This window comes from Sinocyclocheilus rhinocerous, unplaced genomic scaffold, assembly GCF_001515625.1.
Source record: "Sinocyclocheilus rhinocerous isolate Xijiao unplaced genomic scaffold, SAMN03320098_v1.1 scaffold905, whole genome shotgun sequence".
Classification (NCBI taxonomy): Eukaryota; Metazoa; Chordata; class Actinopteri; order Cypriniformes; family Cyprinidae; genus Sinocyclocheilus; species Sinocyclocheilus rhinocerous.
Genome location: NW_015659390.1, coordinates 527,902 through 543,437, shown reverse-complemented (window position 1 = coordinate 543,437; position 15,536 = coordinate 527,902). Strand labels below are relative to the sequence as shown.

Genomic DNA, 15,536 nt, shown 5'->3' with positions numbered 1-15,536 from the left:
CCAAAGCTTGACAATCATTATTACCTCTTCATGGGTCGACATTTTATTCCATAACGTTACACAGTTTTGATGCTGTTTTATGTCTGATGATCGTGTTAGAATACATGTGGAAGCATCTGTTGTTTTGGTTTCTTCTTCACTTGTGGGTTTTTTTGGAAATTCTATACAGAAGATGTGTACTAGCGCCCCCTACCGTATAACAATAAAAACACGGATTCTCGGAGCACAAGTATAGCTCAAATATATTTAGACTTTTTCTAAGTATAAGTCAAGTATACTTAAATGTCATTTTAAGTATATTTCTGAGAAGTACATAAAGCCCTTGTCTGAGAAGTACATAAAATTAGACTGAAAGTATACTTTCCTATTTTTTAGTTTAAAAGAAGTATACTAATAGCACACTTGAATAAACTTCTTTTTCGTAAGGGTAGTGTTCCAGGTACAGCAGATACATCTATTTAGACTTTAACTTAACAGTCACACGATGTAAAATGAACAACGTAATAAGATTCTTTGTAAGGTGCAATGAAAAGAGGTCTTGTCATCTAGATGTTTCAAATTTGGTCTTCTCTGGAAGTGACATTTATATTAATAAAAAAAAATTTGTGATTAAAAAACAATGCAGATTTATTTTCACAGCCTTCTTTGATCATATTTACCAAGGGTGCCTGTAATTCTGACCATGACTGTATGTTCTTGATATTTAATTACTGATCTCTTTACAAATTAGAATAGTGAGAACACAAACAGCAGTTTTTGACAAGTAATTATTTTCTCTAAGGGTTGATCCTGATTTTCAGCACCTTTACAAAGTTGGTTCCTTGTATACTTTGACTCAGAATCTCAATGAAAACTACAATTCCGCAATGTTTGATTTCTGTCTCAGTGTCACAGAGCATGATCTGCATCAGTCCAGGAAACAGCCTGGAAGAGCAGAAGCAGCACATCCTTTTCTTTAGCACTGTTATTTCTGTTTCTGTTTTCTTTAAAGCTTCTTTGAAGTCATGTTTATTACAAAAAGCACTATACAAAAAAATTGCAGTTGAAATTAAATCTGTCTCCTTCACACACAATGATGTCATTTGAACAATCATGACATGGCACAGCTTATTACAGTGGGTTGATGCAAATGTTAAATATATTATTAATTAGAACCAATAAGAAATAGATGGCCATCTATACAGACTATTTTCTTCAGAAAATGTAACATCACATTTATCATTTTCCCTAGCTGTGATACTTCGACTTCAACAGAAGAAGAAGGAGTTCGAAAATATGTTTGTGTGTCTCCAGAAAAAGGATTGGGAAACACTTTACGGGACCGTCTGGGATGACCACAGATCAGGGTGAAGGGATAGCTCTGTTAGTGTGAAACTTCATAAGTGACTGAACATATGATCAAAACAAAGCAGTAAAATAGGATACAAAACATCATAAAACATTTGGATTGTACAGTCAGCTAATTTAATGATCAACAGAAGTGTGGTTAATTTTTATAGCTACATATGGATTTTAAAAGGTCTGAGATTCTGAACTCCCATTTCCGCATTTGTTATCTACAGTAAACAGATTATGTTTGCTATAAATACCATGTGCACATGTGTCTTCTTCTTAAGAGAATTCTAGAGTTTTCCTTCTGTTCACACATTCAACATGCTGGTGCAAAAGCTAAGCTGGATCATTTGTAAGTTTTGATTTAGAACCAATTCAGCATGATTGATTTCTAATTTTTTGTTTTTCATTTTGTTTCTATTTGATTTTGATTTTCAGTGCTGCTGTTTCTTTGTCAACATGGTAAGAATGGCAACTGACTGAATAATGCACATTCTCATTAAAGTCATAGGCGTAGCTTGACGTTTGAGTTTGGGATTATTATTTATCCACCAAAATGCAGATTCGTCACGTGACAATTCTTACGCAAATGAGATTGAGGGAGACGTTAAGTTTGTTTTGATTTATTAATTTACTTACAATAACAATTTAAAATGTATTAACTTTTACATGTATTATTAACTGCATTATATAAATTTTTTCTTCATAGAAAAAACTTTATAAATAAATATTTAGTAAAATTCTTAAATCGCTATGGGGGAGCCATGCCCCCCTGGCCCCCCCACAAGCTACGCCCATGATTAAAGTGTCGTTATTATGGGTTTATGAAAGGTTCATATTTTGGTTTTGGGAGTCCCCAACAACAGGTTTACATGCATGCAAGGTCAAAAAACACTTTCATTGTCTTATAATATGCATTTTTTTTAACCTTATTCTCTCAATGAAGAATGTTGATATTATACCCAGAGGAGACATGCCACACCTATTAGTGTTTTTTGTGCCAAAAAAAATAAATCTGCCTGAATTTGATAATCTGGGACAGGTCACTTTGTAATCTGGGACATATGTATTAGGCCTAAAAAAGCCCATATTCACCATACTTTATGCATGCCAAACACAATATCACCAATTTTTAAAAAGCATTATGAAAAAAATGACAAGTACAGAAATCTCAATAAGGAAATGTATATTTCAATATCAGGACAAATAATTTCTTTCTGTGAACAGGATAAACAATCTACTGTGTTAATTCATTTTAATTAATTTTAAACTATTAAAATTGTTTAACATTTATGACATCTATGCTAAAATTATAGTAAAAGTCCTGTTGACTAAATTTTGTTAGAACAGGAAATAAACACACTGGAGTTTAGGTGTCCCAGATTACCCAATGTCCCAGATTACCCGAATTCACCCTATTTAATTTCATGTAATTTTATCATCTTGCCTAAACGCAGTGTTTCCTCTCTGTAGGAATCTCTCTGCAGGAATAGAAGCAAAAAGAACACTGATCTGAGAAGGAGGATCTGCTTTCCTCAGCTGTGGTAAGTAATTCAGTCATTTCTAAATTATATTTTTGGCCTTTTGTGCCCAAATAGGACAGTACGAGAGAAACAGGAAGCAATGGAATAGAAGAGAGGAGAACAAGATAAGGAGGAGCCCTTAGCTCAAACTATGTGCACCATGCTTAAACTTTACCACAATTCTCAGTTTTTCTATTTTTTATTACATGTGTTCAGATTTGGGATTCATAAAGGTCCTTGAAGCCAACTACGGGAGGACTGATCACATAACATGCGCTAATGGGAGTCCAACTAATGTGATCTCAAATAAGCACTGTTTTCTAGAAACATCCCTCCATACAATGTCTGCTCGGTAGGATTGACATGCAGGAGAGAAAAGAAGAAAACATTGTTTATGATAACAATTCCATTTTATGCATAATTTTGCTACAGACACAATTTTTTGTCTGTAGTATATTAAAGCTATTCCCAAATATTTGTCATTGTCTGTTCATGAAACAGGTGTGATGGAAGAAAGAACTGTTCTGTTCCTGCAGTGAACTCAGTTTTCTCTGATCCTTGTAGTAGGACTTTTAAATACCTGGATGTATCTTATGACTGTATTCCAGCAAGTAAGCCAGTTGTTTAATAAAATGCCCATCCTAAATTTTGAAGTTGATTATTAAATCATTCAATTCTTAAATGTTTTCTTTTCTATACACATCTAGAACTTGTAGTTACTGTTAATATTGATGTCTCTTCTCATTTTGTTCCCATTTTTCCTGAAACTAATTCTAGAAAGAAGTGTAACCTGTGAATATACCCAAAGCGTCATTGTCTGTGGTAAGATTTATCTTGTCTTTCTGTATAAGTTATTTTCTATGCTGAAAAGGGTACAGCACTTGTTTAGTTCTTCATGACAGGACCTGATGTCCAAATTATTTTGAATGGATCAGTCTATCAACAGTTAATGGTGGCACAAATTACTGTTTTGAAATGTGCTGTTTTTGTTTCAAAAGATACTGGTGTTATTTCTGTTTATCATGCCAATTATGGACGGCGGGATCTTGTAACCTGCCCTCATAAATCAGCAACATCACCAGACTGTTACTCTCCTCAGACCCGCAGCCTGCGTTCCAGGTACTACAGGAGATACACTTTGTATAGAGTCACATAAGATATCAGATCACATACACACGCATAAACGTTTAATCTTCAGTTAGTTTGAAACAATATGCAAAATATACATAAGGGATAATTAGGGGTGGATGATATACCAGTAGACACGATAAACTGTAAAAATTTGTCAACCACTAGACATTTTGGATTACCATCTCTATTGTGGTTATGCTTACATGATGTTGTAGTTGTGCACCATCACAAAAGTTTATTATTTGCATTCGTTTTTAAGCCTTACGGTTTAATATGAAGTGATTCTCAAGTGATTAAACCATTCAAGTGTAGTAAGCAGTGAGACAACAGTTGAGTCAGACATGCACATTATTTTTGTGTGTGCACACATAAAGCCACTCACATAGCGCCTGAGTACTCAACTAAATTCTTTTTGCCATCTTATTGTGCTTGAATGGTTAAATACACAGACTTATGTGTTAAAATGCCCATTTCAGCAAGTACTCATGTGAACGTAGTCAATTATGCCTTAGGTGAATGCAAACAGCTGGAGGGAAATCGTATATGTGTCAGTATACTGGATTTGTGCTTGAGGTCTTAAAGTGACAGGAGCCTAATATACCTAATGCTGAAGGGCTTCTCACACTGTGCTTAACCCCAGATTATCGTCATTCTTAACCTCGCATTGTGATGCCAAACGTAAAGGTCCCCTGAAGTGCCTTGAAACACGCAGCGTTATTCTATGTGGTGACGTAATTTCAACTGAAACAGGAAGACAGGGCGGGACATATCGAGCAGCCCCGCCCCCTTTTTAAATTAGCCAATAGCGTTTTGTTTATATCTGCACGGGTCAGAGCCATTGAGCTCGGTAATGCCGCATTTGACAGCCACAGTCTAATAGATTCCCCCCTAGATTCAATATGAAACTTTTAGTAAAACAAAATAGTGATCATAATCATGCTGAGGCTGTGTAGTTTTAAAAGTGTTTAATATATGCCGACTCGCGCATATGATCAGCTCCGTGCGATCGCGTCTCTGGACCGGAGCCAAAGGAGATACTACACTGTGAACAAGCGACCGATCTCAGCCGCAGCTTCAGTGTTTATTTATAGTGTAGGGGGCGGGCGCTTCGGCTTCTAGAGAGTGTTTGATTGGTCAGAAGATTTGATGAGAAGCTGAAGTACGAGGTGACGTCAAAAAAAATTGTTGAGTCATTTTTGGCGGAAGTGACGAACTAAAAGCTTTGAATGCTTATATCTTCTAAATGCGAATTTTGTCACTGTTTTGGAGCACACTGCCTTATAGATAACCTTAAAACTAACATTTTGATACTAACACCCAAAAAACTTTAATTTTGATTTCATGGGGACTTTAAATAGACCTTATGTAGCTCCGCCCTTTTTCAGCACTGCACTTGTTGTCTGCTGTCTTCCGTTCGTATTTCCAGAGGTGTGAAGGTAAGGTCGTACAAATTTATGAATGAACTCCTCGTTTTAACATCTTCCCTGTCTATTGACATTTGTTATGACATGTTCCGTTTGGAACATTACAATGGCCATGATACCTTTTGTTAACTCTACAATAAGTAAATGCACTTCAGCTACTACTGTTCAACAGTGATGCCATAGAGCTATAGCAATGCATATTTAATTTATACTGTGAAAACTATGCTTCTTTAAATTTGAGTATTTTATTAACTTTATTAAATTCAATCATTTTATTTAATTTATTCAAATAAACCATATTGTGATATAAGATTATGGTTTTATCACCCACTCCTACAGACAATATACATTTAGTCAGTCATTATCTTGTGCTCCAAATACATAGATATAAAAATTATTTTAGTTTAATTTGATTATGTGCATGAAACACTGCAGAATGATACACATGGCAAACTATGTTGATAATAATGGATAATCATATTTTTGTTTCATTTCATTTTTTTACTTATAAGGTGCAATGGGAGGAAGTCTTGTCAACTAAATGCTTCAAATTCTGTCTACTCCGATCCATGTTATGGTGTTTATAAGTATCTAGATGTGATGTACAGCTCTTGGGTCTCACAGTCTTGTCTGCAGTTTTCTGAAGGGTGCACAATGTTTGAAGCCTGCTCGAAATCCTCATTTTCCTGTGTGGGACTTGCCACTTGTGCTTGCATTCCTTTGTTTGTCTCAGTCTGAGCCTTTACAGAGCATTGACATTAAATGGATGTCTTTGAAGACTGCTTTTTTGTTAGCCATTTCTTCCGCAATGCGTGTCGGAAAGCTACATGCACTGTTGGTTACTGACTTGTGCTTGCATTGGTTTGGAGTGGTTCTGTGACCTAATCATTTTATTCTTCCGAAGGTCCTTCTTCCTCAGTTTATAAATCAGAGCATTGAGCTGGCCTCTTTTCAGACTACTTCGGGGTCTGACGAGAATGCTTAACTTTTGTGTCCTGTTCGTGCCTTGAGATGTTATGTTGAGATCACTGCTTGATTCAGACAAACTGACCAGTTGTTTGTCTACTATGGTGGTGTGAAGAAGGGTATGGGCATCTCCATGCACCTTTGCCAGGTTTTATAAGGTCAACATTGCTGCTCATCATGCCCTGAGTTCTGCGGTTCTTATGGAGCGGCCTTGATGTTATCAGGTGGGTGGCATTCCTCATGACTGTGTTGATATGTAATCCAATAGTGTTTACACTGCTTCTGGCATTATTATTTCTTATTATTTTAGAAAGCTGAGTTAAATTTCACTAGCCACACCCAGGCCTGATTACTGCCAGACCTGTTGAATCAAGAAATCACTTAAATAGAAGCTGTCTGACAAAGTGAAGCATGCTTAAAGAGCAACACATCATGCCGCAATCTAAAGAAATTCAAGAACAGATGAGAAACAAAACAGTTGACAAGAATCAGTCTGGAAAAGATTATAAAGTCATTTCTAAGGCTTTGGGACTCCAGCGAACCACGCTCAGAGCCATTATCCACAAATGGAGAAAACTTGGAACAGTGGTGAACCTTCCCAGGAGTTGCCGACCTACCAAAATTACTCCAAGAGCGCAATGACGACTCATCCAAGAAGTCATAAAAGAACCGAGAACAACATCTAAAGAACTGCAGGCCTCACTTGCCTCAGTTAAGGTCAGTGTTCATGATTCAACGATAAGAAAGAGGCAAAAACGGCATCCATGGAAGAGGTCCAAGGCAAAAGCCATTGCTGACCAAAAAGAACACAAAAGCTCGTCTCACATTTGCCAAAAAATATCTTGATTATCGCCAAGACTTTTGGGCAAATATTCTGTGGACTGATGCAACAAAAGTTGAACTTTTTGGAAAATGTGTGTCTTGTTACATCTGGCGTAAAATCAACACAGCATTTCATAAAAAGAACATCATACCAACAGTCAAACATGGTGGTGGTAGTGTGATGATCTGGGGCTGCTTTGCAACTTCAGGACCTGGACGACTTGCCATAATTGATGGAACCATGAAGTCTGCTCTCTATCAGAAAATCCTGAAGGAGAATGTCCGGCCGTCAGTTTGTGACCTCAAGCGCACTTGGGTTATGCAGCAGGACAATGATCCCAAACACACCAGCAAGTCCACCTCTGAATGTGTGTCCCGTTACATCTGGCATAAACCCAACACAGCATTTCATAAAAAGAACATCATACCAACAGTCAAACATGGTGGTGGCAGTGTGATGGTCTGGGGCTGCTTTGCAGCTTCAGGACCTGGACGACTTGCCATAATTGATGGAACCATGAATTCTGCACTCTATCAGAAAATCCTGAAGGAAAACCTTGCGCATGAAATCAGCCGCAGTCCAGTAAACCAATGAGAATGCTCTACAAACCTGACGAGTCATAGCTACAGAGCGGAGGCGAGAAAGCTGCGGAGAATCCGCTTACCCGGAAGCTTCTGTCACTGACGTAGATTTACAGAAAATTACCGTTGTTTTCAAATAAATAATTTTACATACTTATTCCCAACACTTTATTAAGCTTTAAGTCACATCTCAAATGACAAGGGATCAACTTATAATCATGTTTATATTAATTAGCCCATGAACTCATTCTCTCAGACGGCCTGGGTATGTGTCGCATTCACAGCTTATATGGACGGAATGCCACTGCTAAAAAGGTGCCATTGTCCGGTAAGGTCCGGTTGGGGAGTTACGGAACGGCCCGGCTCGGCGATCTCATATTGCATTATCTTATTAATTATCTCCTGAACTGCAACTTTCTTTACCACACTATTCAGCGCCAATCCCGCCGTGCCGTCAATTTCACTGGTTAAGGTTAGGGTCAGGTGTGGAGTAGGATTAGGGGTTAGCATTTTTTGCAGCATATTGTGTAAAATTGCGCATGTGTGTCATGTGCCTGTCTGTCAATTGGAGGAAGCCATGCCCTATTTTACAGATTCCGGAAAATCACTGGCAGTGTGAACGAACCACAATCAAACGATCCCGGGACAAATCACGGGACACATTATCCGTGTATTTTCCGGAATTTCTGTGTGAAAGAGGCTTAAGATAGACTTCTGTATGGAATGGATTAACTGGTTCTCGCCATGAATATAGATGCTGGAATGGCGTTAAGAAGAAAATAAACAAACAAACTTTCGTTGTTGTTTGATTCATTATTTATTTTATGTTGAATGTCTGCCGGTTCCCTACGGTGGCCGAGCTAGAGAGCTCAACGCGCTGCAACTTATAATTAAACAAAATGCTGTAGGCTATCCTTTTTGATGCTATGATCTCAGCACAGAAAATAACTTACAGAAAGAACAGATAAATCTTACCACAGACAATGACGCTTTGGGTATTTTCACAGGTTACACTTAGAATTAGTTTGGGAAAAAATGGGAAGAGAGGTCATTAATATTAACAGTAACTATAAGTTCAGAAAAAAATCATTAAAGAATTTTGTCATTAATAATCAACTTGCATCAAAATGGAAATTGTATGTATAAAAAGACAGTCATAAGACACATTCAGGTATTTATACTGCAGTTCACTGAGTTCACTGCAGTAACAGAACAGCTGTTTCTTCCGTTACAACTGTTTCGTGGACAGACAATGACAAGTAGGCTACTTGAGAATATCTTTAATATAATCTAGACAAATAATTGCTCTTGTAAAATTAAGTATAAAATGCAATAAACATTTTTTTTCTCTGCTATTTCTTAATCCTACCGAGTGGACAACGTAGAGAGGGATGTTTCTTGGAAGCAGTGCGTATTCGAAATCTGATTAGCTGGTCTCCCACTAGCACATGTTGTGCAATCAGTCAGCCCATAGTTGGCTTCAACAACCTTTATGAATCCCAAATCTGACAAATGCAAAAAGAAAAAAAAGAAGTGAATTGTGGTCAAGTTTAAGCACACTGCACATGGTCTGAGTCCAAGCTCAAGCTTTCCTCCCGATCCTGTTCTGCTCTTTTCTCTTTTATTGCTTCCTGTCTCTCATACAGTATGTCTTTTTTGGGCACAGAAGACCAAAAATTTAACTTATTAATGACTGAATTACTCACCACAGCTGAGGAACGCAGATCCTCCTTTATATAGCCTATCAGCATTGTTTTTGTACTCCTGCAGAGAGGAAACATGCTGTTTAGGCGAGATGATATAGTAAAATGACATGAAATAATAATGAAATTCATTCATGTCATGTAATAATATATATTTTTTAATGAGAATGTGCAATATTCACTTCATTAGCCATTCTTATGTTGACACAGAAACAGCAGCACTGAAAATCAAAATCAGATAAACAAAATGAAAAACTGTAAATCTGAAATCAATCAAGTTGAATTGGTTCTAAATCACTACTTACAAATGATCCAGCTTAGGTTTTGCACCAGCATGTTGAATGTGAGAACACAAGGAAAACTCAGGAAACTAAGGAATTCTCTTTTAAGGAGACACATGTGCACATGGTATTTATAGGAAACACAGACCCATCATAATCTGTTTACTGTATATAACAAATGCAGAAATGGGAGTTATCTATAAAATGAACCACACTTTTGTTGATCTTTAAATTAGCTTATTAGTCTAAGTATCCCCTTATGCCAGTTAAAATGATAAATGTCATGTTAAATTTTCTGAAGAATATATCAGTTTTATAGTATATTGAGTCCAAGGAAATTCATATTAATAATACCAGTAAACCAAGGAAAACAGAAGTATTATGGTTAAAACTCATATGACCCTATTATTAACTTGGGTTGGTAATAAACATTAAGTGTTTTATGAACCAGGAAATGTCATATGTTATGTCCTTATGTTTTTGAGTATTGAGCATGATTATTTATCTGCATGCTTTGATCATACATTAGACATTTACTGTTTTGGCTTGATTATAAAAATAATAACAAAAATTCCAGCTGCATCTGACAAGGTCAATGAACTATCAATGTTTTATATACTATAAAACATATAACTGGCCATATTTCTTATTACTCTAATCAACAATGTATTCAGCATTTCCATCAATGCATTAAATGCTACTGTAATAAGCTGTGCCATGTTATATGATTTTTCAAAGGACATCAGTGTGTGTTTAGGAGGGGAGGCAGATTTCAGGTTTTTTTTTTTTACCACGGTGACACAGAAACGGCAGCACTATAAAAACAAACATAAACAAATTAAAATATTGTATTGAAAATACAGAAACCCCAAAACTGAGGGGAAAAAAATCAGTAGCCTATAAGTTACAAGTGATCCTATTCAGCTATCACCAGCATGGTAGATTTGTACATTTGAAAAAAAATAGAAAAACAATTTAATAAATAAAAGAGGAAATTTCCTAATAAAAGAGGAAATTACAGTTACAATTCAGAATCTCTTACACTGAAATCATAAGGATCACAGCATGATTCTGTAAAACAACACTTTTTATTTCTACTTCTTATTTCATTGCTTTTTAATATTGTAGCATGGATGAGTTACAATATTAGGGGGAAAAAAATGACCCATACACACCACACATTAAACATCCATGTTGAATTAATCACTTGATGAACAGCACATTCTTACATGTGCTGACATAAAAAAAATATGGTTATTAGTACGCCTGAAAGGTCGCAGACAGGTTCCTTGAATCATGTCATCTTAAGTTGGTGAATGTTAAAATATGATGTATGTGAAATGTTAATCTTGATATTCAAAGGTGAAAGCTTATACATGCTGTGACCTCAGATGTTACTTCATCTAGCTGTAACACAGGAGCAAAAGGATGGCAGGCAGAGATGTAGAACTAAGCACAGGAATTTTTATAAAAATAGCAAAAACCAGAACAAGAGACATGGAACCAGAAACATACATACACATTAACAGCTGACAAAGTAACAAAGGAAACACAAAGGCTATTTATACACAGGGGCTAAAAGGCTAACAACAAGACACACAGTCAGAGGCTAATCAACATGAAAAACTACAAAGGACTACAAACAAGGCAACCAGGATGGGAAACAGGAACAGAACATCAACATAAAAGTACAGCACAGGGAATATATGACACTAACCGTTTGTTTCAGGATAAGTTACTTGGCAGACGAATCTAAATTTTATATCAAAACAAAGACAGTTTTGCAATTTTTTTATTTGTCTTTATGTGTAGAACACTTGCAGAAAAAATATTACACATCATTGGTTGTTCATATTACATGTAGCCACACTTAAAGATGTATGAATGTCACTGCATTGTATGAAAGGTCAAAAGTTACTATCAAACAACAGGCCTAGAGCAAAGTGGAATAAGAGAAAGCCATGCATATCACATCTGTATGCATATCGCACGATTAGATAGTCTAGACTTCAGAGTGATTAACACTGGGAAGCTGTCAGCTGCATGATCAGCCCAGATGAGTGGAACCAATCAAAAACTGTGCAGCACATGCCAACCTGTGTAACTACATTATTTTTTAACATGATATCCAAGATATAAATGTGTGTGTATTTTTCTGTTTCGGAGCCTTTTGGTTGTGATTGAGTGGACTCTCGGCTGTCAATAAAACTGAAGTCAGACAGAATTGTTTTAGTGCACAAAATGTATTTGTAGTTCTCTTTACAATACAGATTAAAGAACAAGTTTAAAAGAAATAAAAACTGAAATAAAGACAACTCTTGTGTTTTGTCTTGAGTTATTCTCTCACCAGATCTCTTGATTGTTCTCAATTAATGAAGTTTGTTGGTGCTGAGTTTCCTTTCAGAGTAGATGGTGTTTTATTTCTTTTTATACAGTTTGATGTTCAACAACATTATAGGTACATACATTTACGCAGAAAATAGTGAGTCTGATAGATTTATCTAACAGAGAGACAGAGAGTCTAACAGAGAGAATCCCCCCAAAATCACCTCAAAAACAAAATAAAAAATTAAATGAAATTATACTACACAAATAGAAAATAGACTCGGGAGTGAATTAATATTTCTCAAACCAAAAACAAGATTAGCAACAACTATACCTATATCTTTATAACTTTATCTATAACATTATCTATAATAAAGTTATAGATAAACTTATTTGCACACAAAACATATTGTACAGGATACATTTATGTGAAAGGGTAGTCACTAAATTATACACATGCATCACTTCCAGGATCAGAGTAGGCAGTAGCACTTATTTGGCTTCTTCGCAATGCAGCAAAAGGTAAAAGTCAAATATTATTATTTGTTATCATCTACATGGCATGTCTGAAGCAAAATAATTTTATGATTAATAAATCAACTTCAAAATTTACCTTTTAGACACAGACATAATGCACATCCAGGTATTTATAAGTCCAAGCACAAGGATCAGAGAAAACTGTGTTCATTGCAGGAACATAACATCTCTTTCTTGCATTACACCTGGACAGACAATGACAAGTACTTTATTTTAGTAATGTTTTTCTTGCTCTTGGTAAAATTATGCATAAAATTAAATTGCAAACAAACTATTTTTTCTCTGATATTTGTTAATCCTACCGAGTGGACATTATACGGAGGGATGATCCTTGGAAGCAGTGCATATTTGAGGTGTGAACATCTGATATCCAATGAGCACATGTCGTGCGATTAGTCCGCCCATAGTTGGCTTTAATGACCTTTATTAATCCCGAAGCTGACACATGTACAAAATAATAATAATAATAAATTAATTAATTAATTAATTTAAAAGTATAATGAGAATTGTGGTAAAGTTTGGGGTCCAGGCTCAAGGTCTCCTCCTGATCCTGTTCTCCTCTTTTCTCTTCCATTGCTTCCTGTCTCTCTCAAGCTGTCCTATTTTGGCACAAAAGGCCAAAAATATAACTTAGAAATGACTGAATTACTCACCACAGCGGAGGTGCACAAATCCTCCTTCACAGGCCACTGTTCTTTTTGCTTCTATTCCTGCAGGGAGGAAACATGCAAGAAGATAATAAAATTACTTAATTTTATTCTGTACTTGAAAATCTTTTTTATTTAATGAGTTTGTACCTTATATCTATAGTCATCTACCATTCTTACCATGCTGACACAGAAAGAGCAGCACTGAAAGTCAAAATCACAAGAAACCAATTGAAACACTGAATTGAACATTTGAAATCATTGAAGTTAAAGGATCACCCCCCTTCCAGAATGAAAATTTCCTGATAATTTACTCACCCCCATGTTATCCAAGATGTTCATGTCTTTTGTTCTTCAGTCGCAAAGAAATTAATTTTTTTGAGGAAAACATTCCAGAATTTTTCTCCATATAGTGGACTTCAATGGTGCTCAACAGATTGAAGGTTAAACATGCCGTTTCAGTGCAGCTTCAAAGGGCTCTACACGATCCCAGCCGAGGAATAAGGGTCTTCTCTAATGAAACGATTGGTTATTTTCTAAAAAAAAAAAAAAATGTATATACTTTTTAACCTCAAATGCTTGTCTTGTCTAGTTCTGCGATGCGCATGTGTACTCTGTGCACTCCGGTTCAAGACAGTTAGGGTAGGTCAAAAAACTCTCATCTCATTTTCACTAGACAAGCTAGACAAGATGAGCATTTGAGGTTAAAAAAGTATATACATTTTAATTTTTTTAAGAAAATGACCGATCGTTTCGCTAGATAAGACCCTTATTCCTTGGCTGGGATCGTGTAGAGCCCTTTGAAGCTGCATTGAAACTGTATTTTTAACCTTTAATCCGTTGAGCGCCATTGAAGTCCACAATATGGAGAAAAATCCTGAAATGTTTTCCTCAAAAAACGTAATTTCTTTGCGACTGAAAAAAAGAAAGACATTAATATCTTGGATGACATGGGGGTGAGTAAATTATCAGGAAATTTTTATTCTGGAAGTGGAGTAATCCTTTAAATTATAAACGAATACTTACAAATGATCCAGCTTAGCTTTTGCACCAACATGTTGAATGTGTGAACAGAAGGAAAACTCTAGACTTCTCTTAAGAAGAAGACACATGCACATGGTATTTATAATACAGACAGACCCATTGTCATCTGTAAATAACAGATAACAAGTCTTTTGTTGATTGTTAACTTAGTTGATTGTACATTGCAAATGTTTTATGATTCGATATTATCCCATTTTACTGCTTTATTGATCATATGTTTGATCACCTTTACGACCCAACTGAGACTCCTTACAATTTCCAGAAAAGTTGTTCCTGTTGTGGGATTGTATAGTGATCTATATAACTATGTGTGCCTGGGCTATGGTTGTGAGGAATAAAGGCAGGGAGTCTAACAGGGAGTCATTTTCCAGCATCGTCTCTGGCCCTTGTTATATTAAATGTAATAAATAATAAATGTTACTTCCTTATGCCGGGCCTTTTTATCAGTAGATATAGTTTTGTGATCTTTGGTTGGTCATAAAAGTGTTTTTTGAACCAGGAAATCTCAAATACAATGTCCTTTATATACTGTTCTTGAGTATTGAGCATTCCTGATTATTTATCTGCATGCTTTGACCGTACATTGGACTTTTACCGTTTTGGCATGATTAGAAATACAATGACAAAAACGCCTGCTGCATCTGATAAGATCAATGAACAGCCCAAATTACAATTGAGAAGAAAGTATAAGCTTCTATCAGTGTTTTATATACTTCTTTACATATTATACTTCTTTTTCTATAAAACATATGGCCATCTATTTCATATTGTTCTAATCATTAATATATATAATTATAGATTTGTTTCAACCGATTAAATGCTACTGTAATAAGATGTGCCGTGTCATATCATTGTTCAAAGTACATCAGTGTGCGTGAAAGAGGGGAGGCAGATTTCATTTCAAATGCAATTTATATAAAGCTTTTTGTTTCAAAGCAGCTTTAAAGAAAAGAGAAACAGAAATAGCAGTGCTAAAGAAAAGGATGTAGCCTACTACAGTCCTCACCGACTGATGCAGATCATGCTCTGTAACTTGAGACAGAAATCAAACATTGCAGCATTATAGATTTCATTAAGATCTCTAAGTGAAAGTATACAATGAATCAACTTTATAAAGATGTTGAAAATCAATCCAACCCTTGGAGAAAATAATTTTTTTAAATGTATCAAAAACTGTTTGTGTGTGTGTGTGTGTGTTTAATATAATTCGTACTACTCT

General features: G+C 35.8%; 1 protein-coding gene and 1 pseudogene across 1 annotated transcript; one reads left to right on the top strand and one right to left on the bottom strand.

Annotated features, from left to right (window-relative positions):
• Nucleotides 1–1,653: 1,653 nt before the first annotated feature.
• LOC107723720 (L-rhamnose-binding lectin CSL3-like) lies at nucleotides 1,654–6,148 on the top strand (annotated as a pseudogene).
• A 2,799-nt stretch (nucleotides 6,149–8,947) lies between these two features.
• Nucleotides 8,948–14,428, bottom strand: LOC107723719 (L-rhamnose-binding lectin CSL2-like). Its single transcript, XM_016532430.1, has 5 exons — nucleotides 14,300–14,428; nucleotides 13,454–13,477; nucleotides 13,280–13,336; nucleotides 9,150–9,285; nucleotides 8,948–9,014 (listed from the first exon to the last, which is right to left on the bottom strand). The coding sequence occupies exons 1-5, from the start codon at nucleotides 14,328–14,330 to the stop codon at nucleotides 8,948–8,950; spliced, it is 315 nt and encodes a 104-aa protein (XP_016387916.1). The 5' UTR covers nucleotides 14,331–14,428.
• Between the last annotated feature and the right edge of the window lie 1,108 nt (nucleotides 14,429–15,536).